General features: G+C 44.0%; 4 protein-coding genes across 4 annotated transcripts; 3 read left to right on the forward strand and 1 right to left on the reverse strand.

Annotated features, from left to right (window-relative positions):
* Positions 1-1,636: 1,636 nt before the first annotated feature.
* LOC6562030 (leucine-rich PPR motif-containing protein, mitochondrial) lies at positions 1,637-6,570 on the forward strand. The gene is made up of 5 exons (XM_001988483.3): positions 1,637-1,857; positions 2,185-2,713; positions 2,777-4,091; positions 4,146-5,849; positions 5,915-6,570. The coding sequence occupies exons 1-5, from the start codon at positions 1,718-1,720 to the stop codon at positions 6,448-6,450; spliced, it is 4,224 nt and encodes a 1,407-aa protein (XP_001988519.1). The 5' UTR covers positions 1,637-1,717; the 3' UTR covers positions 6,451-6,570.
* Positions 6,571-7,465: 895 nt separating this feature from the next.
* On the forward strand, positions 7,466-11,756 carry LOC6561805 (pre-mRNA-splicing factor CWC22 homolog). Its single transcript, XM_001988481.3, has 3 exons — positions 7,466-8,218; positions 8,349-9,675; positions 9,739-11,756. The coding sequence occupies exons 1-3, from the start codon at positions 7,583-7,585 to the stop codon at positions 11,610-11,612; spliced, it is 3,837 nt and encodes a 1,278-aa protein (XP_001988517.2). The 5' UTR covers positions 7,466-7,582; the 3' UTR covers positions 11,613-11,756.
* Positions 11,757-12,432: 676 nt separating this feature from the next.
* LOC6561804 (cell division control protein 48 homolog B) lies at positions 12,433-14,713 on the reverse strand. The gene is made up of 2 exons (XM_001988480.3): positions 14,702-14,713; positions 12,433-14,624 (listed from the first exon to the last, which is right to left on the reverse strand). Exon 2 carries the CDS (start codon positions 14,483-14,485, stop codon positions 12,461-12,463), a length of 2,025 nt encoding a protein of 674 aa, XP_001988516.2. The 5' UTR covers positions 14,486-14,624; positions 14,702-14,713; the 3' UTR covers positions 12,433-12,460.
* Positions 14,714-14,954: 241 nt separating this feature from the next.
* On the forward strand, positions 14,955-15,670 carry LOC6561803 (40S ribosomal protein S26). The gene is made up of 2 exons (XM_001988479.3): positions 14,955-15,068; positions 15,141-15,670. The coding sequence occupies exon 2, from the start codon at positions 15,149-15,151 to the stop codon at positions 15,494-15,496; it is 348 nt and encodes a 115-aa protein (XP_001988515.1). The 5' UTR covers positions 14,955-15,068; positions 15,141-15,148; the 3' UTR covers positions 15,497-15,670.
* Positions 15,671-24,010: the final 8,340 nt, after the last annotated feature.

Below are 24,010 nucleotides of genomic sequence, written 5' to 3' on the forward strand. Positions count from 1 at the left end.
TGTTTTGACTATAACATAAATTTATTTTCATTTTTTTTTTTATAATATTCTAATATATGTAAGTGTTTTGATTGAGTGGTACACAATAAATAAATCAAAATAATGAACTCGTGAGTTTTGCATGAAACAATTGCAAATGTTGGCAACTCTGTGCCAAGCAAGCAATTGCAGAACGCACGCAAATATTTAGCTCGCGTTCTCTCACTCTATCGCCGTATCGGTGTAAACAGCTTTTGGGCACTTGCTTCCCCCATTCATTCGTTGATCAGTCGGTGCGCTGCTGACTTTGATGTCATATGCGTTCCTATATTGGAATTTCTAGTAAAATTTCTTGCATCAGCTATAAGCAAAGCGTTCAGGAGCTTCCAGCCAGATGATATAGTCGTGACGTTTGTTTGAAATGTTGAAATCTTTAATATAAGTAATCAAACTGAGATATACAATATTTTTGTGTATACAAAAAATATTATATGATAAATTAAGCTTTTTGTCGTTGTAAAATTTAAAAAAAATTTCAAAACGAATAAATGTTATTTTTAATAGCTTTATTTCATTTCTTATATGGTATGCATGTAGAAAGTCACCAAGCGAAATTAATAAAAAAAAAATGTAAACTCAATTTTTAAATGCCCAATGTCTTATAGAATGTTTTTATAATTAATGTTAGACTACATCTTAATGCTGATTTTGGTTCTGTATTTTCATTTTTCCTTTTTAAGTTACACATCCGTATCCACTGTGTTCCCATCCTCCCCTTTACAAAATATATATGAATTGTGGATGTATTGTACTACGTTTCGTATTTGAAAATAATATTTTAAATCATTCCGATAGCAATAAATGCTGCAATTTTAAAGGCAGAATCGAATTCTAAGTTATACTGAATAGACCTATACATATTATTGATCAACTACCCAAATTGCCTCAAGATCGCATAAGAAACACTCAAGTTATAGTCGAAAATATATTCTCATATTGATCTCTATTCCATCAGCGGTCGCAACCATTTTGCGTATGCATGAATATGAGCGTGCATGTGTGAGAAAGAGATGGCATGATAATGTTTTTGAGTGTATTCTGCAGAGCACCATTACGTTACACCGTTACGATTGCATATACGTATATATGTATGAATATTCACGTGTTCATCGACAGAGCGCAATTGCAGACTTGCTCTCACATTTTGGTGCAAAACTTTTTAGAGGGAAATTTTCCAATAAAACTAGAATATATTTAACAATTGGGTTCAGGGTATATCGTAATCCAGCTCACTCGACTATAGCACTTTTAGGTTAGGTTAGGTTATATCGGCAGTCAGCCTGATTGTCTGACACTCTTAGACCATATTTGGCACGTTGTTGCTACAATGCTTGCTTACCACTCAATTCTATATAGATGTTATCATCTGATGGATTAATTTGATGGATTTTACATTTAAAGTTACTACACAAACGTACCGCACTCATTTTCAAACACTGCGAGAGAAGCGAAATATGTCGTTGATGTAGATCTCTGTAATGTTATCGGCGCATAAGGCGCACCAAGCTTTTCGCAAGGTTTTTTTAGCTCACATTGCGTTTAACATGGTCACTTTTGCGCTTAGGGTATTTATGCACTTGTCGCCTACGGTCACACCGTTACATCACTTTGTGTGCGCTGCTCTCGCTGACGAAATTTGTGCTATTGTTTTTATTAATAAATATATAGTTAATTTACAATGGCATCCATATTGCGAACGGGTAAACTGTTGCGCTACTTCGCTGGCTTCACGCGTAACGTTGTCGTCAACTCAGTGCGCGACTGCGAGAGCAACAATCTCCTACAATCGGCGCCCTGCATGTGCGGACAGTTCCAGAAGTAAGTTTCGAAGTTTCTCATTCTCTTTCTCCCTCATTCCGCCCGGCATTACGCAATGCGTGCGTTTATTTGTGTAAATAAATGCAGCAAAATGCAATTAAACTAAGCAAATTTGCTGGACAGCTGTCAGGTAATTGAAGAATATGCCATCTGCGGCGTATTTCAGTGAGAAAATTGTGAAAATTCTTGGCACATTTGCATAACCTCAAAGTGCACATCATGTTTTGGGGTACAGAATAAAAATGTTAACAAAGTAAAGAATAAATATATAGATTTAATACGTAATATATACTAGCTCTAACAGATTTCATTCACTCCTCCTCGCAGTGGCTTTGCTAGCAATGCAGCAGCGACGAAGGCCGAGCTGAGTCTGGACAAGCAAATCCGAAGATTGGATCAGGATGCACGTCGGATGGGTCGCATTTCGCGACGGGATCTGGAGGAGGTGCTCGACGAGATACGCACTCATCGAACGGCGACAAGTTCGCAATCGCTGCTCGTGATACGGTGCTGTGGCAATCTGGTGCCCGAGGAGTTGCCTGAGGTGCGCACCGCTCTCGTCCAGGAGATCTGGAAGACACTTAACGCTCTGAATGTGCCCATGGATATCTCGCACTATAATGCCCTGTTGCGTGTGTATCTGGAGAACGAACATCAGTTTGCGCCCACCGATTTTCTCGCCGAGATCGAGGCCAAAGGCATTGAACCCAATCGGGTGACATATCAGCATTTGATAACCAGATATTGCCAGCAGGGTGACATTGAGGGGGCCACGCGGATCTTGGAGTTTATGCGTGGCAAGAGTTTGCCAGTCAATGAAAATGTTTTCAACTCATTGATTCTGGGACACTCGCAGGTGAGAAAAATGCTCGAAAATGTGATTTTAATTTTCTAATTATTTAATGCAATTCTTTTTTAGGCCAACGATTTGGAGTCTGCCAAAGGCATTCTGGGCGTGATGCGGCAGGCGGGCCTGGAGCCCAGTGCGGACACATATACGACGCTGTTGTGCGCCTTTGCGCGACATGGCGATATCGATGCTCTACAGGCTACGCTCGCCGAATGCGAGCCAAAGGAAATCATATTGCTGGACAAGGATCTGCTGGATATTATCTACACACTCACGATCAATGGGCATGGCGAACACGTAGATGGACTGCTAACCAAGTTGCGCATCTCGGCTGGTTTCAATCAGGATGCAGTTAATATTATACTCCGTTTGGTGAACAATGGCTATGAGGATGTCGCACTGAAGCTGCTCCGTTTGATGCCACGCAGCACGCGTGTCAATGGGGAACTTGTCGATGTGGGCGCCTTCTATATACGCCAGCTGGTCAAGGCCAATCGTCCGGTGGAGAAAATTCTCAGCATTTGTCGTACGCTGAAAGCGGAGGGTCTCAATCCCAAGGCACTGACAATTGCCACGGAGGCGGGTCTGACAAATGGTGCCATGAACAATGCTCTGCCCCTGTTGCAAGAGATGAAGAATTTGGGTTTGCCGATTCGCCAGCATTATTTCTGGCCTCTGTTTTGCTCGGTGGACACGAGTCAGGTGCTGGATATTGTGCGTCGCATGCAACAGGAATTTGCACTGAATCCCAATTCGGAGACCATTCGGGACTATGTGATCCCCAATCTGAAGGAGAAGAACTGGGAGCGTATTGTGACCGTGCTACGCGATGCTGGTGTGCCCAATTCCACGGCAGTTACATCCGCCGTCTATGCGGCGCTGAGCACCCATCAGCTGGCGGATGCTGCCAAGATTATGGAACAGAATCGTGCCTACTATGTGCCTATGCTCTTCCGCCAGCCACTCATCATGGCGCTAGGCAGTACCAATGATTTTGCCTCCTTTATACGTTGCGTGCGTCAGATGCACGAGGGTCTGCAAATACGCAACGGCGCTGTCAAGGATTCGGTGGAGGAAACGGAACAAGTCGCGGCCAACGTGGATGTAGAGCGGAATACGCCCGATGTTGTCGGCAGCATTGTGTACGAGGCGGCCAACTATTTCAGGCGGGAACGTGTGCCCATGCTGGAGAAGATACTACAGGGTCTGGTCAAGCAGGGATTATCCGTGAGCAGCACAACGGCAACGACGCTGTCGGAGCTACTCGGCTCCGAGATGACGCCCTTGATATCCGAGCAGCTGGGCAAACTCAGCTCCGGTGAACTGGAACCCATCCCACTACCGAATAGCGGCAAACGCGCCTTGGACACGCTGACCATTGATGGTGAGTTGGAAATTAGTATGTCTTTGGTTTATAAATTAATCAAACATTTTACAGAATTGGAGCGCTTCATCAAGAACGTGGAGGCGAAGGGCGAGAATGCCAATAATATTAAGCGACAGCTGCTCAATGCCTGCTTCCGTTCACAGAATCTGGAGAAGACGATCGAGGTGATCGAGCGTCTGCAGCAGGAAAAATTCCAGATATCAATTGGCATCGAAGCGCAACTGGTTGACCTGTACACGTTCCACAAGCGTAGCTCAGAGGCACTGGCGCAATACAACAAGCTGCGACAGGCAGATGCCAATTTTAAGCTGGACAATTTTAAGGCAGTGCGTCTAGCGGATCTGCTGTTGCAGGAGGATCAAGTGGAGCCGGCACTGCAGCTGCTCGGCGAGAATCAGAAGGAGACGCTGTTCAACGACGGCGAAGGCAGCTTCAATTACATCAGCACAGTGTGGCGCATACTCAACGCGATCGCGGAAACGGGCAATGCGGATAAATTGAAGCGCGTCTTCGATGCACTCGTCACGGGAAACTATGTGGTGCCGACCAATGTGCTGCTGGGTCCACTCGTCAAGGTGCACTTGAGCCGAGATGATATACCCAAGGCGATCGATGCCTTCGAACAGATTTGCCAGCAGCACAAGGCAACCCCCTGGAAGAATGAGCTCGCCTGTCGTCTCATCCAGAAAGAGGATGCAGCCAATTTGCAGCGACTCACAGATCTCAGCACCAGCATTCATGGCGAGGTTAATAGTCTCTATGATCTGGTCTTCTCCTTTGTGGAATGCGGTCGTGTGCGCCAGGCCCGCAAAATCCTTGAGACGCCTGGTTTGAGAACACGTCCGCAACGCATCAGCACCGCCTGTGATCGGTATAAGAATGAGGGCATGCTGCAACCGCTGGAGGGTCTGATTGAGGCCACCAAGGATCTTGGGCACATTGATCGCAATAAGATTTACTACACACTCTTGTTGAGCTATGACAAGGCCGATGAGTCGGAGAAGGCGCTCGGTCTGTGGACCAAAATGCAGGAGGAGGCTGTGACACCCACCGATGCATTTCTGCTGAAGCTTGCCGAGCTGCTGAAGCGCAAGAATATGGAGGTGCCATTCGTGGTGCCAGAAATGCAGCAGCAGCAGCCGAAGAGCAAACGTGGAAAGGCAGCGGGAGCAGCAGCAACAGCCGCTGCACAAGTCGAACAGCCACTTAAAACAGAGAAGGAGCAGAACAAGTTGGAGGAAACCAAACAGACGCCCAAACCCATCTCAAACATAGCCGGCTTTCGTCGCGCCATCCAAGGCAATGATCCGGATGGCGCCATTGCCTATCGGGAGCGTTTCATTAGCGGCGAGAAGATCAGCGTGCTGGACACCTCAAGGCTAATTGAGCTCCTCGTGCGCGCTGATCGCCTGACGGAGGCTAGCAAATATGTGGATCAACTGCTCGCCGATAAGCAGCATCCGCAACCCAAGATTTTCAAATACTATTTGAATAAAATTGCCGCTGGCGGGGATATGGAGAGACTGCAACGCATTGGCGACCAGCTGAATGATGAACAGAAGCGTCTCGTGTCCTTTGATAATCGCTATTGCCATGCTCACATTGTGGCCGGCAAGGCCGAGCAGTTCCTCAAGCAGCTCAGTGACCAAATTGAAGCGGCCAAGTCGCCTGAGGAGGCCACTAAAATAGCCGAGAAGTTTCCGCGTGGTGGCGCCGTTGGCATCCTCGACAAACATCCCGAGCTGGTGGCACAATGTAAGTAAATGAATCATATTTTTAGATACCTGACTTTATGAAGCCATCTTTATCTACTTTTCTAGACGAATCGCTGGCTGAGAAGTATGCCGCCCACAATCAGCTGGGTCCCATGAATGTGCTGTGGATGCATCTGTTGTCGCACAATCAGGAGGCGGCCTCCAAGCAGATCTGGGACAAGCATCTGTCCAATGCGCCACGCCTGATGTTCCAGCGTGTGTTGCAAACGGCACGCGAGCAACAGGACGATAAAATGGCCGCCACTGTCATCTCACAGTTGCGTGACAGCAAAATATCCGAGGGTGCAATTGGCAATGCCTACTCCTGTCTGATCGATATACAGACGACCAAGGGTAATCCGGAGAAGGCGATGGAGGTGCTGGCGAATGCCATCAAGGATGTCTCGCTGGAGAATATTAATCGCACAGCTCTGCTGCGTCTCAAGCAGGCCGTCGAGGCTAAGAATCAGGAGTTCCCATATACGGTGCCGGAGAAGCGCACAAAGGCTGTTGATTCCAGCTCCTCGAGCAGCAGCAGCGATGATGACGATGTCAAGCCCAAAAAACCCGAAACAGTGAAACCAAACCCGGAAAGTGCTTAAATCCTCCCATGTTTTGTTTTTATAGTTTAATGTATAATATAATATGATAACTAGTATGTATTTACTAGGCTACGACTTGTAAACTAAATATATTTAATGCAAATGTTTTTGTTGCTACAATCCAAAATGTGTTTTTTTTTTTTGTTAACTGACGTTTTTTATAATTTAAAATTTGTGTTATTGAAGTTTACCCAAACAAAATTCAGGTTATCAATTTTTCTAATGAAACAGATTTACAGCGCGCGATTTTTGTTTCGGTTTCGATTTGTTTTCCATAATTCGCATCGAAAAATCGACGAAACCAAATGGCGAATTCGTAATTATCCTGAAATTTGCCGTTGATCAGCTTCTCAATGGGTATGCCCTTTTTGACTTTGAGTTTAGTGAAGCATTTCTGCAGCACTGTAAAATTGTGTATATAATCCCGATCCACACGACTATCAAATTTGACATGGCTTAAATTTATAGAGTCGGGAAATAGAATATCCATTAGGCTACAATACGCGGCTCCAGTGCAAAGATCATCAATTTTTTGTATATTGCTGTCGAGCAGCTTGTTGCACCACGCTAAAATTGCGAATCGGGAGAAAGTCTTCTCAGTATTGTTGCATGAAAATACGTTCACCGCACGCGTTGACATATTTGAATCCTTATTTATCGTACACCTGGTTGGTTGCGAATGCAGGAAAATTAGCTCTAAAAAGTATTCATTTTTCATACCAATTTACCTGCCGTCCTCGCTTTAATAAAAATGTTTTTAATTTAGCTTTTATTACAATTTTAGAAATAAAATATCAGTAAAAGATCTTCAGTTTTAGTTGTTGAGTATCTACTGTAATAAGTTCAACTGTATCCTAGATATTTGTTTGAATGTCTACTTGGATAAATTGTAATTTAATAAATTGAAAGACAATTTGGCGCCAAAGTAAATCAAGTCAGGCAATCGGTATATCGATCATTGCACATAATCATCAGAATGCAACACAGCGCTTGATTAGGGTTACCACATTTCGCTCAAGCAAAACCGCTGAACAAGCGGCCGCGTTTGCCAACGTTTAGGTGTACAAATTTTCATTGGCGTTGATAGAACAAATTTTTGCGTTCGAAGTGTGCAAGCATTTGTGCATCAAGGATGCCCGACAGTGAACCCGATAGCGATGCGAGCAACAGCTCCACCAGCAGCAGTGCCACAACAACGAGCGGCACCGACAGCAGCAGCAGCGGTGGCGACAGCAGCAGCCGCAGTCGACAGCCAAGTGACAAGGAAGAAGCAGATGTGAAACGTGATAAGAAGCCAACAATTGAAAAGGAAAAAACGCTAAAGGCATCTAAGCAAGCTGACAAGGAAGAAGAACAACAACGACAGTCAGATGACACAAGTAAAAGTGCAGCAAACGTTGCAGCCACGTCTGAGGTGAAAAAAGTTGAAAAAGAAGAAGCAGCAAAGCCTGAAAAAACAGAAACAGACCCAGTGGAAACATGCGAAACGCGAACAGAGCTGCCAACTGAGCAGACAGATCAGACATCTGGCAAGGAGCGCAAGGAGGAGGAGGATGTGAAGAAGTATGTTCGGAAGGAAGAGCTCAGTGAGAAGGAGGAGGAAGAGAAGCAGAATGAGGAGAAGATGGTGAAGGAAAAAAAGGAGGAGAAGGCGGAGGAGGAGGAGGAAAAGTCGATGGAGCCTTTAGTGACCACAAATGGAGATGTAGCCTGCAATGAGTTGGAGCAGCCAGTGGGCGCTGCTGTGGAGGAAGGCGAAATTACCGATGTAAGTATTAAGTAAATATTGTACACTTGTTTATTGAAGTGGAAAGGTTTTTATCTTTTTTCTTCCAAAGATAAGACGCTCTTTAAGTGCATAAAAATATTAAGTAACGTAATTTTCACTTGATTTGCAGAAAGACGATGATTCGCCCATCAAAGCAGCAACAACAAGCGCAGATGACAAGCAGCAGGAGGCGGAGGCAGAGGCAAAGGAACACAACAAATCTGCAGCCGAGTCGTCAGGGAAACTGCCTAAAATTGCTAGCGAGGTGCGCAGACGCAGCAAGGAGAATGAGGAGGAGACGCGACAACGTCGTCGCCGGCACTCGAGTCGTAGTCGCAGTCGCAGTGCGAGTCGCAGTCGTTCACCTCGCAGTCGACGACGAAGACGAACACGTTCGCCGCGCAGTCGTAGCGTGAGTCCGGTGCGCCGGCGTTCCAGCTCCCTGGAGCGACGACGCATGGAGCGTCAGAGGCGACACGACGAGCGCGACAAGCGGGATGAGGTGCGTGCGCGGGAGCGCGAGAAGCGTCATCAGCATCGACGACGCAGCGAAGGATCCATTAAAGATCAGCGTAGTCCCGGTGGAGAGAAGGCAACACCGCCCGCTGAGAATGCCGATAATGCCACTGTGACTGAGCCAACGGCAAAGATTAGCGAACGCCAGCGACGCACTGTGGATGTGCTCACATCGCGCACAGGCGGTGCCTATATTCCACCGGCCAAGTTGCGTCTAATGCAGGCGGAGATCACAGACAAAGCATCGGCGGCGTATCAACGCATCGCTTGGGAGGCGCTCAAGAAATCCATTCATGGCTACATCAACAAGGTGAACGTGACGAATATTGCGATTATCACCCGGGAATTGCTGCGGGAGAATATTGTACGGGGACGCGGTTTGCTGTGTCGCAGCATAATCCAAGCGCAGGCTGCGTCTCCCACTTTCACGCATGTCTATGCCGCCCTGGTGGCCATCATCAACTCCAAGTTTCCCAATATCGGGGAACTGCTGCTCAAGCGTCTGGTGATTCAATTTCGACGCGCCTTTCGTCGCAACGATAAAATGGTTTGCATGTCAGCTACTCGATTCATTGGTCATCTGGTCAATCAGCGGGTGGCACATGAGATATTGGCGCTGGAGATGCTGACGCTGCTGGTGGAGATGCCCACCGATGATTCCGTCGAGGTGGCCATCTCATTTCTCAAGGAGTGCGGCATGAAACTGACCGAAGTCTCCTCGAAGGGGATAGGTGCAATCTTCGAGATGTTGCGCAACATTCTCCACGAGGGCAAACTGGACCGAAGGGTGCAGTATATGATCGAGGTGCTCTTCCAGGTGCGCAAGGATGGCTTCAAGGATCATCCGGCGATTGTCGATGATCTGGAGCTAGTCGAGGAGGACGATCAATTTACGCATCTCATGATGCTGGACGAAGCCACCGAAACGGAGGATATTCTCAGTGAGTAAATAAAATAATTTTTTTTTTCATTAAATTTATAAATCTTTTCCACTTTTTGCGCAGACGTTTTCAAGTTTGACGAGAACTTTGCGGAGAATGAGGAGAAATACAAGGCGCTGAGCTCTGAGATTCTTGGCAGCGATGCCAGTGGCTCTGGCAGTGGCTCCTCCGGCTCTGGCTCGGATTCTGAGAGCGATTCCGATGCTGAATCCGGCTCGGGTGCCGAGGGCAATGGAGAGAAGACAACAGCTGGCGGCGATATTATTGACAACACGGAAACCAATTTGATTGCATTGCGTCGCACCATTTATTTGACAATCAATTCGAGTTTGGATTACGAGGAGTGTGCGCACAAGCTGATGAAGATGCAACTGAAGCCGGGCCAGGAAGTGGAGCTGTGTCACATGTTCCTCGACTGCTGCGCCGAGCAGCGGACCTACGAGAAGTTCTATGGTCTGCTCGCCCAGCGCTTCTGCAGCATCAATAAGATCTATGTGCCTCCGTTTGAGGAGATTTTCAAGGATACGTATCAGACGACGCATCGCTTGGACACGAATCGATTGCGCAATGTGAGCAAATTCTTTGCCCATCTGCTCTTCACGGATGCCATCAGTTGGGATGTGCTCGAGTGCATTCAATTGAACGAGGATGATACGACATCTTCGAGTCGCATTTTCATCAAGATCTTATTCCAGGAGCTGGCGGAATATATGGGGCTAGGCAAGCTGAATGGCAAGCTGAAGGAGGATGTGCTGCTGGACAGCTTGGCGGGCCTATTCCCCAAGGATAATCCCCGCAATACACGTTTCTCGATTAACTTCTTCACGTCGATTGGTTTGGGTGGGCTAACGGATGATTTGCGTCGTTTCCTGAAGAATGCGCCCAAGACGGTGCCGGCCATCAATGCGGAGATACTTGCCAGCGGCAATCCCTTCAAGGATGCATCGGCTGCTGGTCAAGTGGCGAACGTTGTCAAAGGCTCCTCCTCCTCCTCCAGCAGTAGCTCATCGAGCAGCTCCTCCAGCGAGGACAACAGCAGCGATGAGGAAAGCGACAGCGAGTCCAGCTCCAGTTCGGAATCCAGTGAACCCGCGCGCAAACACAAGCACAAGGAGAAGCGCAAGAAGAAGTCCAAAAAGCAGCGCAAGTCCAAAAAGTCCAAGGATAAGAAGAACGAGAAGCAAAAGTCCAAGAAAACGGAGAAGCAAAAGAAGAAAAAGGCGACGGAGGCGGAGAAGAACTCAAAGCGCAAACGTAAACAGAGCAGCAGCAGTTCCAGTTCCAGCAGCAGCAGCGAGAACGAAAACAACAGCAGCTCCTCCTCTGAGACATCCTCCGCTAGCGTTGAGCCGCAGCCGAAAATCCAACGCAGAGATAATACTAACAACACCAACCACAACAATCACAGCAGCAGCAGTGGCAAATCAAAACCGGCTTCCAGGAGTCAAAAGCATGACAGCGATGACTTCAATCTGGAAGGACCCACTGCATTGCCAGCAGCACGACAACAGCATAACGGAAACGGCAATGGAAATGGACATGGTGGCAGACGGGAGGCATCAGCCGAAAGGCAGCTGCCTCGAGAGAGGGAACGTGAGAGGGAGCGAGAGCGGGAGCGGGAGCGGGAGCGGGAGCGTGAGCGAGATCGTCGTGGAAGGCATATTGAAGATGATAGCCGGAGCAGCAGCAAAAGAGTGGAACGGGACACAGAACGCGACAAGGGACGAGATCGGGAACGGGAGCGTGATAGGGAAAGGGAACGTGACAGAGATAGGGAACGGGAGAGGGAGCCGGAAAGGGATCGAGAACGAGAACGGGAACGGGAGCGAAAAAGGGAACGCGACTCGCGTCCAGCACGCAGGGAGCGAGAGCCGAGACGCGATTCGCCCAGACGCCAACACCATCACAGGCGCAGCGTGTCCAAGGAGCGAGGCTGAAGGAGCATTCATTGCATTTGCCCATGGAATCTGTCGAACAACCGAACTGTGTACAAAGCAACGATCTGAGCCCAACAGCAACAACAACAACAATTATAAATGTACAAAAAAAAATTCATAAATATAAAAGCAAAAATATGAAAACTTTTAATGTTCTTAATTATTATTTATGATCTCTAAAGAAGTTGTGACGGACACTTCCAAAAAAGGAGTATGAGATACAGTTATTAACTATGAACTTAACTTGTGAAGAGCATTTGGTTTGTAAGGGACAAGCTCAGTTGCCCAAATGATATTAGGCAAGCCATAGAATATTTTGGACTTATATATTGGTCTATTGCAGACCTACATAGATAAAAGGATTGGAAAGGTCTTCAATAGCAACAGATTATAATATGCTCTCAAGAAGTATACAAAATTATAAACTAGAAAATACTTTTCACATTCAAATATTGCTTTAGATTGGAAGAGATATATTAGTCAAGTATCATTGAACTTTTCCAAATTTAAATAACAAGCTACGCCGGGTAATTATTAAAAATATATTAATTGAACAAGGAGTTTAGTTGACCAAATGATACTAGAGAAGCTATAGAATGCTTGGAATTATACTCAGCACCTAATAAATTGGTTGTAGCTCGAAATATTTTCGGGTTTCTTATCTATGTAAACGAATCTCCTTCTTACATTAATTGGAGAATCAATATTTTCAGCTACAAAAAATTGTATATATCCTATATACAAAACCATCTGTAAAAAATGCCATCAAAATTTAAATACCAAGATTAATTTAATTATAAAAATTAATTTATTTGATGGCAAACAAAAAATATTTAAAATTTAGATCGTTATAAATATCTAGCGGCAAATTTGTAATAGCTGTCAATTTGCTGCTGGCTGAGGGATGACTTCTGCCTGGCCAAGACGATGTTGAAGTCCTGCAGCTCAATGTGGCTGGCATTGAAGTTGCGCTGGAAGGCCTCAATGGCAGCCTCATTGCACAGATTGCACAGATCGGCGCCGGAGTAGCGTTCGGTGCGTGCAGCAATCTCTTCCAGCTGAATGTTCGCATGGAAGGGCATGCGACGTGCATGCAGCTGGAGCAGGGCGAGACGTGACTCCAAATCCGGAGCTGGCACATGAATGAGCTTGTCAAAGCGACCGGGACGCAGCAGGGCGTCGTCCAGCATATCCGGACGATTGGTGGCTGCCACAACGAGTATATGCTGCTGACCACTGCCAGCGCTAACAATGCCATCCATTTCGGTGAGCAGTGTGGAAAGAATGCGCAGCTGAACACTGCCGCCGCCGCCCCCGTTTGTTACTGTGCGTCGCCCGACCAGTGAGTCAATCTCGTCCAGAAATATGAGACAGGGCGCATTCTTGCGTGCCGTATTAAAGATTTGTGTGACAAATCGCTCCGCACAGCCGACATAGGGTGAGTAAACCTCCGCCGCTGAGCTGGCTATAAAGGTCATGTGCGCCTCCTTTGCCAGACACTTGGCAATCGTCGTCTTGGCGCAACCAGGTGGACCATAAAGCAGAATGCCCCTGGGCAGACTCAGGCCAAATCTCGCATGTGCCGCGCTGTGCTGCAGTGCAGCCAAAACGGACACCTGCAGCGTACGCTTCAACGACTCCATGCCACCAATGATCTCAAAGCCAGAGGTTAGCTTCAGGACACGCACATCGGTGCTCCGCGAGGCACTTGGCTGGCACTGCAACAGAGATTTGGTTAGCAAACGCTCGAATTCAACTGGAGTCGGTTTTAGGGACAGCATTTGTTGTTGAAGCTGCCGGTGGAGAAGTGTTAGATCGGCCACCACATAGCCCTGCGTCTGTTGCGCCACGTTATCCAGTAGAGCAGGCGTCAAGAGTGGAGCTAGCTCAGGTGTTTGTTCCTCCTGCCATATGCCAGCAAATAGCTCACGACGCTGCTGTTCCGTGGGCATCTCAATGCTTATCTCATGCCCAAAACGTCCGGCGCGACGAGCATGCGGATGCACTGCACCGGGAGCACTGCTGCTGGCCAGGCATAATATGTCGCTGCCCTGTTGCGGCAACTCATCAATCAGCTGATAAAGCTGCGCGGCAATTCTCAAAGCGTTGCCCGATTTTTGGGCATCCGACGTGGTGGATAGTGGACAAAACAGTTCTAGATCCTCCAGCAGGATGACAATTGGTCGCTGTGGATGCAGTCGCTCCCTGAAACTGCCAGCTGCCTGGAAGATGCGTCGCAGCTGGAGCTCCGTTTCGCCAGGATGCGAGCGGAGCACTTGCGAAGCTGTCACATAAAAACAATTGCAGTTGTTTCGTTGCAGAAACTCGGCGAGGAGGCAACTTTTGCCCGAACCCACTGCGCCCACTACGAGCGCATTTAAGGGTAGTCCTTTAAACTGTGCAAGCTTAGCGCACTCCAGCAGCTGCTGCAGTGCCTCCAGAGGCTCCTCAAAGCCTTGGTGTAGAAAACGCTTTGGGTTGGGCAACGCTGTTGGCATTGCCAGACGCACATCCGCAATTTCCAGCGCCGTTTCCGGCAACACCTCAAAACAACTGTTCTCCTTTAAATCTAATCCGCACACATCACTTATTGCAATTGCTGCAATGCCCAGCTCCTGGAGACGTCTGTGCTGCACCGAGCAGCCCTTGACTAACTTTAGATAGCGCAAAAATACGCGCACATCCTCAAGCAGCTCCGCCAAAGAGAGTTCTGGACGCTGGAGCAGTTGCTCGGTAATGCTCACAGTGCAGCTGACTTTTTCCACGCCAGAGGCTAAAAGTAATGGTTCCAATCGAATCAGGCGTTGCTTTCGGGCCGCGAAATTCTCCGAGGTGACCACATTGTCAATAAAGCAGCAAGTTTCAGTTCCCATGCGTTGCGCCACACGACAAATGGAGTAGCTGCTGTCGTCCAGCACGCATTTGTTCCAAGTGGCGTACAGTTTGTCATCGTGACCCTTTCCAGCTGGTATAAAACAACGTTGTGGCTCGTGTTCGCTGTTATCCAGCAAACTGAGGGGCAATATCAACAAATTGCAGCACATGCTGCAAAACTAAACAAAAACATATGCTTCGCTATCAAAACTCACCTTTGGCGCCATTCTAACAATGTGCAAGAGAAATGAGTACAAGTAATTAAATGAAATAAAATATAATAATAATAATAATTGAAAAAATATATCTATAATATAAATATAAACATAATTAAATTTTATAGTTGATTATTTCGTTTAAAGGCAACTGCAGCACAACTGTTGAGTATACTGAACGCAGCGCTGTTGCGATTAACTAGCTGGCGATAGTTTACAAGCAACCCTGTATTGGCCACTGGCAACGCTACACACTCAGAGTTGCTATTAATAGAAATTTGCAGCTGGCAACTCCCTTTTCGTACAAGTGTCGCCTGGCGTGAACACGCGGATTTTACTTCGTGGATTTTTTCAAACGTTAAATAAGGTAAATATGAATGCCATCCAAGCAATTAAACATGAGACAATGGCTAACCATTGCCCATTGAACATTATGCAGCTGCCGAAATGACAAAGAAGCGTCGCAATGGTGGACGCAACAAGCACAATCGCGGCCATGTGAAGCCCGTGCGCTGCACCAACTGTGCCCGTTGTGTGCCCAAGGACAAGGCCATCAAGAAGTTTGTCATCCGCAACATTGTCGAGGCGGCCGCTGTGCGCGACATCAGCGAGGCCAGCATCTGGGACACCTATGTGCTGCCCAAACTCTATGCGAAGCTCCACTACTGCGTCTCCTGCGCCATCCACTCCAAGGTGGTGCGCAATCGCTCGCGTGAGGCACGTCGCATTCGTACGCCGCCCGTGCGCTCCTTCCCCAAGGATATGCAACGTAACAACAACCAGAATAGGAAGTAAAATTTCGTTAAATTGAAGGCGGCTTGCTTATAGAAACAACAACCACCAGCTACAACAACAACAAGAAGAAGAATCCACATCCACACATTAATATTGTAACAGTTCATTGGTATGGCAATGCCGACGTTGCCGGCGTTGCCAAATATATAAGCATTCGTGTTTTTTTAAAAACAATCTGGTAGAAATCAACGCATCATTCATTTCTGGGATGGTGGCGGGCAAAAGAAGGAGATAACGATTGATTTCAAGGCTCAGTGCGTGTGCTCATTGGCACGGAAGCGCAGCAGCAGAGTGTGGGAGAGAATGGAAGAGTGTGAGTTTGAGCAGCCATATTCCAGGCTCTTCCGGTCGAACCGGTGGCCACTTCTTCAGCCGGATGCGTTATGCATTTAGTCGTGTGTGATATCTCATTTCCGGCTTCGGCCTGATTTTTTTATCTTTGACCAGATTTTTACACACCTTGCACGTAAGTGCAGGGCACAGTGGGAGTATATTATATACATAATTATACAAATATGTGATGTGCCTGCCGGCGTTGACTTTGAGGTTAGGTATGAATTATATATACATTATATTTATTCTTGATTAGCTATAATCAATTATATGGCCGTGTCTCTCAGCTTCTATAAAAATCTACTCTCAATTTTGAAGCTATATTTAAAATATGGTAAGTGGAGAAGTAAGTCAAATCATATCTTATATAGTTGCCAGAGATATAAATGGTTGAAAATACAGTTCTTGTATGAACCACTTTTTGATTGGATATCTTGAAACTCCAGAATCAATCTTTATTAATATCGACAAATACTTTTGCATATAATCATTATATTGTAAAGAGATGGAAATCGATTTGCTTCATTTTAAAATATATTTCAATTATTATTTCTAAATCGATATGAGTTGTTACAAGACCATCTGCACCTTAACTTGCCACATGCAGCCATTTCTTGTTGTTTTTGGCAATTAAATAACTTCATTGTGTTTGCAGAGCATGAGCCAAAAACTCAAACAACCTTTTAGGTTCTGGTCGACATTGTAGTTGTTGCCTTGTCTTTTTAGTTTAGTGTGACCCAAATTGGCAGCCAATTGCAAAAGAAAACTCTGCAACAAATGGGAAAATAACAATAAATGTCAAAAAGCGCGTGGTAAGATTTGTAATCTGTGTTTGAAGAGCGCCGCCCAGCGGCGGGCGGCATAAACAACTGGCAGCAGCAGTGGCAGCAGTTGTGGCATGCCGTAAGCTGACGCAACTCTAGCATACTTTCAGGCAGCGGCGGCGGCGGCAGCTAAAAGAAAAGAAAAATGTATTGCATGCTGCTTCTTGGCATAAATTTGTGGGGAACGTGAGCGCAAAGGCAAATGAGTTTGCCTTAAGTGTGTGTGTGTGTGCGTGTGTGTGTGTGGGTTGTGTAAGCATGTGCATGCTTGTGTGCTTGTGCGCACTTCCGTTTCCTGTTTAACCCGTTTGAGTCCACCACTTATTATTTTTGTTGTGCTTGTGCAGCAGTTTGCTCTGCAGCCCCCACTAAATTATTGTTTTCGTTTTGCTGGGCAAATAAAACGTAGACATAAGCAGCTGCCGTTGATCGTTTAGCATAAATTAAAGAGAGCAACAGCAAACGAATCCTAATGAAGGTTATGTCAAGTGCCCAGACACCATTATAATAACAATAATAATTTTATCCACTTTTCTTCTTCAGCATTTTTGTTTGTTGCCTAAAAGCTGGCCGACAAGTACAAATATACTTCTACAACATTTGAGCATATAGTTCTGACAGCTGAGATTCAGTTAGTACTCAAGTTTGAAGCTAATTCTTTGCTGCTTAGAGATCGTTTCATCGAGTGCAGACCGCATCTGTTGCACCTCCTCTGCCAAGATACAGACCATGAGAGTCCTGCATAGCGATCGGTATTTGCTGATCAACGCTTTTCCAGCTTCCAGGGAGACCTGAGCACCCACAATGCCATCATTGAATCGCTTGGAGCCATCTTTGCGCCGACTGCAGCCTGACTGGATCTGCCTGTTATCTCGACTATCATTATCATTAAATAGACCTAGCCATGAATGCGACAGACATCTATCAGATTATCCTGTTGCCCCAATGCCTCTTATGACGCCTCCTCGTGTGCAGGTGACAGAGACCACGCCCAAACATTTCCTTGTGGAGCTGTGCGGCAGCTGGCTCCGGGCACCTGATGGCCAACAGCTGGCGATAATAGATTAACGTGTGCCAACAACAATAGCGTGGCAGGTCCCGGCTCCAGGCGATGTAGCTTATTGGACGCACTGCATCATCCACATGCATTTCTTTCTTGGCATCTGCCTGCCCCGGAGCTGCACAGTTGTGCAACACAACGAACGCTGCAATATCTGCAGCTGATTCATCGGTTGAAATATTCTTACTCGTTTTCACTTGAATTATATTTTTCTGAAAAAGTGCTTAAAGATAAAGAAATTCAAAATATTTGCCGAATAAAGTAATTAAATATTTGCACTTACAATTTAAAAGTACATAGACTTTATAGAAGTGATTGTAATTAACAGTGAATTATAAATAGGGAATTGATTGGTTGATAGGATACAATTTAAAATGTTATAGACGAGACAGCTCGACTGTGAGATACCCTGGACTCAGCTGTTAAACACATATTAGCCTTGGTGATAGCAGTTTGATCCATTTGCTAGTTAGAAAATCTGCGTTCTTATTCGATCTTAATGAAATTTTTAAAGTTGATCTATAATATGTCAGGGTAAATTATATATAAATCGGATATCGATTTGTATCGATATTCGCCAAACGGGGGAAGTTCCCGATAAATAGTAAGTTTAATCTGAGAACTTATATTCCAAAATTTGAAGTCTTTAGCTGTAAAACTGAGCCTTATGCGAATGATAGTTGTTATTCCGATGGTCCTGTTGAAACCCATCATGTATTTCAGCTATATTTATTTTGTCACTATACTTTCGCTTTATCCTTTACACACATACACACACACACATGCACACATATATACTTTTTGCAATCTGCAGAATACATACAATTTAGTATGTCATATTTTATTTTAATTTCCGTTTTTTGTGGCCATTCTCTTTCATTTCCAATACATGCTCGTTTATATGTGTCTCTAAATTTTTTTGTATTTTTTGTATTTTGTGTGTATTTTTTTGGAGCCACTCGTATTGTGTCTATGCCATTGCCAGGACAAAGCACTTTCGCCGCTTTGCCCCTTTTCCCTCGGCCGTTGCCCCGCTCCGCATGCGGCGCCTTTTTGCCCATTTCATACGTAAATAAAAACGTTAAATGTTTTTTTAACGTGCGCCACTTAACACTCGGGACAATTTAAAGGCAAATTGAGCACAACATCAAGAACAGCAACAACAATGGTCACCAAATAACAAAAAAAAAGAAAAAAGAAAGGAAAAAAGCCAAAGTAATACTGAAACATCTATATATTAATATATATATTTATATATATATATGTGGACATACTACTTATGTGTGTTTATGTGTCATAGATTGCGTTATTCTCAGCTTTTTAATACCCTGAACCCATAAAAATGCCCATAAAGGGTATCATAAAGTTGTGCAAAATATGTGTAACTGACACAACAAGGCATCTTCGACCCTGGTTAGTATAAATTTTTGATCGGTATCGATTCCAGTGTCGATATAGAGCTCTTTATTGGTTTAAGGGGTATGTTGGTGGTTATACCCTATAAAAATTAGGTTTATCATTACACTGTTTTTGAGCTCTATAGAGAGGAGTTCTAAAATTTTGAAGTTTGGAAGTTTGTCACGCATTTCATAGACAATTTTCACTGCCTAATCGTAAACGGTCATCAGATATAAAATATATATATTTTTATAAATTATTCTTATACAATATATCATTCTTTAAAGTCGATAAGAATGAAGAATATATGCTGACTATCTTTTTTATTTGGGGTGTAGAGTATCGTGTCGTCTATCATTTGTGAGTAGTAAATTTGTACTTCAATTTTATTGTTATTATTTGACCATTTTGCTTGCTGCCTCGTAATTTAATATAGATTTTAGGCCATATACTGCTCCCCATCTCCCACTCCTGCCACTCGACTCATTTTTTATGCCTTGAACAATAAATTGTCAATTGATTTTTGCGCTCATTTATTGTGCTTATGTTGCCGGCAATATATTTATTTTTATTTTTTTTTTTTTTGGATTCTTCGTTCCTTTTGTGTATTTTGTCAACGTCATGAAAAATGACGGAAAATGTGAGGAATCTTGTTAGGTGTGTTTTTCTTTGGGGTTTCTCTTCTTGCTTGTCAAACAAATCATAAAAATAGCAATTTTTATATTTATACAGAAAGTGGGGGGCGGCTGGACAGCGGGGGGAGGCGGAGGGGAGAACGGGGAATCATCAAATGACGTTGCTTTCATTTCAATTATGATGAAGGCTGTGCAGATTAAAATACAAATACATATATATATATATATATATACATATATATGTATGTGTATATATTATTCTTTAACAAAGAACTGTTGCAGCGGGCGGTCGTTGGGAGGGGAAGCGAGGGTTACACATGTAATGCCTACGGCAATAATATTGTAATAAAAAATTGTTTGCATTGACAGGAGAAGTGTAAAATATGTCAGCATTGTGGCATGCCTTTACCCGCTTCTCCAGCTCCCATCTACTTGCCACATAAAGTTGAGTTGAATGTTTATTTTGTGATTGATAAAAAATAAATGTTGGTTTGTTGTTGCCGTTGCGGCTGCTTTTGTAACCTGTTTTTAAAGGTGCATGGCTATTATTGTTATTATTATTCTCCTTTTTTTTTTATATATATATTTATGTTTATATTGTCAATGACAGCTGCGGGTGGTGTGTGTGTGTGTGTGTGTTTGTGTGTGCTTACTGTACTGGAATTGCTGTGGCCTTGGGTTATGTGCAGGTCCATTGACTATGGGAATTTTGCATGTGCGTAAAAAATGTAGAGCAGTCGTGTAAAAAATTACAAGTTGAAAAAAGTGGAAAAACTTTAATATGATTTTGTTCAAACTGCATTTGAAACAGATTTTACGGCATTTTCGCAATTGCATGCTATCATTAAATAGTTAGTCGAGATTGGCGAAAATGGTTAGTCAAGATTGGCGGCAAACTGATTATAATCATAAAAGTCCATCAGAATAAGATCGACACTTCTGATAATTATATTACAATTGCTAGTTGTGAAGATTTTCTACCTAATTCTTGAGATTTTCGACTTTCTCGAGTAATTCCAGTGTAACAAAAAGCAAGAAGGCTTTGGTCGAGACAGTCATCGTTATGCAGACAGACAGGTTTAATAGACTCGGACTATAGACTATGTATATATAAACTGTATATATATATATATAGCCAATGGGTTAGTTTTTCCCAATTATATTATACCATTTTTACCCATTTCTAATAGAAATCGAGACAAGCAGGCAACATTTTATTTTGTTTTAAGCTAGAATTTAAAAGCATTGCGACAATTGCCGACTGCAGAATAGAACTGCTCGCTCAAGCGATATCTGGGTTATTCTTTTAGTTTACTTTCGTGATGACTATCTTTGAATTCTGTGAGACCTTAAGCTTGTTTCGTACTCAATTGGAATCTGTTTTTATTTTTCTTACTATTTTTCAAAGTTTGCATTCGATTTAAGGCATTTTGTTTGCATTCAACAATGACACCTGTGAGAAAACTCATTTATCGCCCCACTGCAACTTGGAATCCATTCGTTATTGTGTACTTGGTGTGGGCGTGGCTGTCGCCCACTTTTTGCTGCTGCGCCGCTGATGCTGCCATCAATACAATTAAATTTCCATGCTGCTTGATTTTGAACGTTCGACGCATTTTAATTATTTTCATTGAGAATGCTTTATGAAATTCGAGTGCGCACAAGAGTCCTGTAAAATACAGGTCCTGCAATCGACTCCCTCCGTCCACCCCTCCTTCCCTCCTGCTTGCATGCAGCCCTTATCTGGGGCCTTCTTCCGCTGTGGCAAACGGAAGTGCAACAAAATGGCAAAAGGCAGCGCACGAAAATAATTGTCATTCATTCATTCATGCGCTGGATAGCCCCATGTTCACTGCGCATGCAATTAAGCCAGGCCTTGGACTCCGAATCCGACTCGCACTCATGTTCGATAGTGTACTCAGTCTACCTGCTCCACCTGTTCGCGAAACTGGTCAAGTTAATTACAATCTACAATGTTTATCGGGCCATTCTTCGGTTCGTTTTATCACTCCCCGTTTTATGTGAGCAAAATGAGTTCCACGCAATTTGATGGCATTATTCAAAGTCTTCAGCTGGCCTTTTTGCACAGTTTGAAAAGCTCCTGTGCTAAATTATAATTTAATTTTACATATACATTCTTTCACTGTTAATTCTTTGAGGTTAATTAATAATTCAGACAACTTACTGCAGAAGTTGCTGCAGTTTGTTCCAAGTCCCTCGACGCGTTCATTCAGCGCCTTTACCTTGACCACATTAAACACAACCAAAGTATATATACTTATATATATATAATATATATCTTATTGAGTGTGTATCAGTGTGTGTGGGTTTTCTCTGCAGTTTTAATGGACTGCAAAAGGTGCCACCAGCTGCTTGTTTGAAGCCCGTTTCAGTTATGCTAATGGCCAGCACTTTTTTTTATAGGCGCCACTTTTATTAGTGAAGTCTAGTCTTTCTTGGCTGCGGCACCATCTGCATAACTCTTCATTAGCGCCTCTGTAATGCGTTTATGGTCTGCACACACACACCCAGACAGACAGACACACAGACAGACAGACAGTCAGACAGTGGTGTGGTTTTGACAATCATGTTTCATAATTCAATTATCATTGGAGATGCGGACCAAATGGGTTCGCTCTAAATGGCCAATGCTTTAAAGTGCCTGTGCAGATATAGAATTCAAAACAATTTGTTTGTGTTTTCAAGTCAACAACTCCATTAATGTGGTAAAATATTCAGTTAACAATTTTATTAACACTATGCTTAAATATTTGTTGCATATTTTAAGCTAAAATTCACTGTAAATGATAATGCCTCATTAAATGCTTAATTGTGATCATAATTACCTCCACCTTTAAAAGAATTTTAGTATCTGAATTGGGCTTTTCATGGGGGAAATCCGCGCCGCAGCATGATACCAATCTACATGTTTTCTTTTTTTGCTTTTTTTGCTTTTCACGCCAAGGAAATGGAGGCCACACACAATCTGGCGAACCCTTTTTGCCCGACCCTTTTTCATGGGTGGGCCTCAACGGAATAAAGCCCACCCATAAACCACTACCAATAGCTATGGAGTGCATATAAAAAACATTTTGTTTTTGTTAATAAAAAGCAAAATACAAATCTAAAGCTAAAGCAAACAAACTGCTCTTGCTGCCAAATGGATCAAAGTGAAATTTCTACGCAAAAAGCATAATAATACACACACAAAACGCAAAACACACACTTGTTTGCTTGTGTGTGCCTGGCTGGACCCAAAAATTATCAACAGCTTGAGGCACAGCGCACTGACTTTCACTTGCCAAACAATATTGCGTATACGCAATGTGGCGCGCTTTAAAAAAAAAACAAAATAAATACAAAAAGAAGAGAAAAAAAAAAAACAAACACACAGACACATGACACAGCAGTTGGCCCAAATCATTTGTTGTTGTCCAGTGGCTTTTGGGTTGCTTTTTATTATCTCATGAATGCTAAATGCCCCGGTCATAATAAGGCCCCATTCGGTGCCCCACACACACACACGCGCGCACACACGCTCACACACACGCTCACACACATGCTCACACACATGCTCGTCATATACTCGTATGTAAAAATCTACAGCAATATCTTATACAATTTATCATACAACTGTCGCGCGTGTGTGAGGCGCTGCATGAGGGTTTCCGGCATTGTATGGGCACGCCGGAGACAATACAGCGACTACTGATAATACTACGACTTCTACTCCTACTGCTACTGTATTTGGATGCCATGCTTGTGGCTTAGCCTGACCCATTATCCAACTTATTCACGTTGAAGGCATTCACTCACTTACTCAGTCAGTCAGTCAACCAGCCAGTCAGCCAGTCAGGCAGTCAGTCGACGACGTCGTCATGCTGGGATTGCAATTGCCTCCCATCAGCATACAGTATTATCCCTATTTAAAGGGATACATCAGGTCTCTTGTGCAGCCTGTTACAGTTGCTCCAATCATAATATATCATATGTGCTCGACTTGATATTTATATAGAGGAAACGAAGCCAATTTGAAAAATATTTGAAATGTGTGTCAATACAAAGATATTTGTTAGTGCTGCTGAGTAATATTCTATTGTGAAATAAATATACCATTTTATTAAACGGGAAGTCAATCAATCAATCTATAATTATAGATCAAATATCAAATATTTCAAAATATATAATTGTGGATATTTATGTGTTTTTTGCGACAATCTTTTCAATTAATTGTATAAATCTGATTCTAATTTAGCATAGAGTA

Source organism: Drosophila grimshawi, unplaced genomic scaffold (assembly GCF_018153295.1).
Source record: "Drosophila grimshawi isolate 15287-2541.00 unplaced genomic scaffold, ASM1815329v1 contig_1377, whole genome shotgun sequence".
Taxonomy (NCBI): Eukaryota; Metazoa; Arthropoda; class Insecta; order Diptera; family Drosophilidae; genus Drosophila; species Drosophila grimshawi.

Excerpts from the sequence above, each read along its gene's own strand:
- LOC6562030 (XM_001988483.3), top strand. The coding sequence starts at position 1,718 with ATGGCATCCATATTGCGAACGGGTAAACTGTTGCGCTACTTCGCTGGC. Across the intron at positions 2,714-2,776 it reads TGATTCTGGGACACTCGCAG|GCCAACGATTTGGAGTCTGC; the intron begins GTGAGAAAAATG and ends ATTCTTTTTTAG. Across the intron at positions 5,850-5,914 it reads TCCCGAGCTGGTGGCACAAT|ACGAATCGCTGGCTGAGAAG; the intron begins GTAAGTAAATGA and ends CTACTTTTCTAG.
- LOC6561805 (XM_001988481.3), top strand. The coding sequence starts at position 7,583 with ATGCCCGACAGTGAACCCGATAGCGATGCGAGCAACAGCTCCACCAGC. Across the intron at positions 8,219-8,348 it reads AGGAAGGCGAAATTACCGAT|AAAGACGATGATTCGCCCAT; the intron begins GTAAGTATTAAG and ends CTTGATTTGCAG. Across the intron at positions 9,676-9,738 it reads CGAAACGGAGGATATTCTCA|ACGTTTTCAAGTTTGACGAG; the intron begins GTGAGTAAATAA and ends CTTTTTGCGCAG.
- LOC6561804 (XM_001988480.3), bottom strand. The coding sequence starts at position 14,485 with ATGGGAACTGAAACTTGCTGCTTTATTGACAATGTGGTCACCTCGGAG.
- LOC6561803 (XM_001988479.3), top strand. The coding sequence starts at position 15,149 with ATGACAAAGAAGCGTCGCAATGGTGGACGCAACAAGCACAATCGCGGC.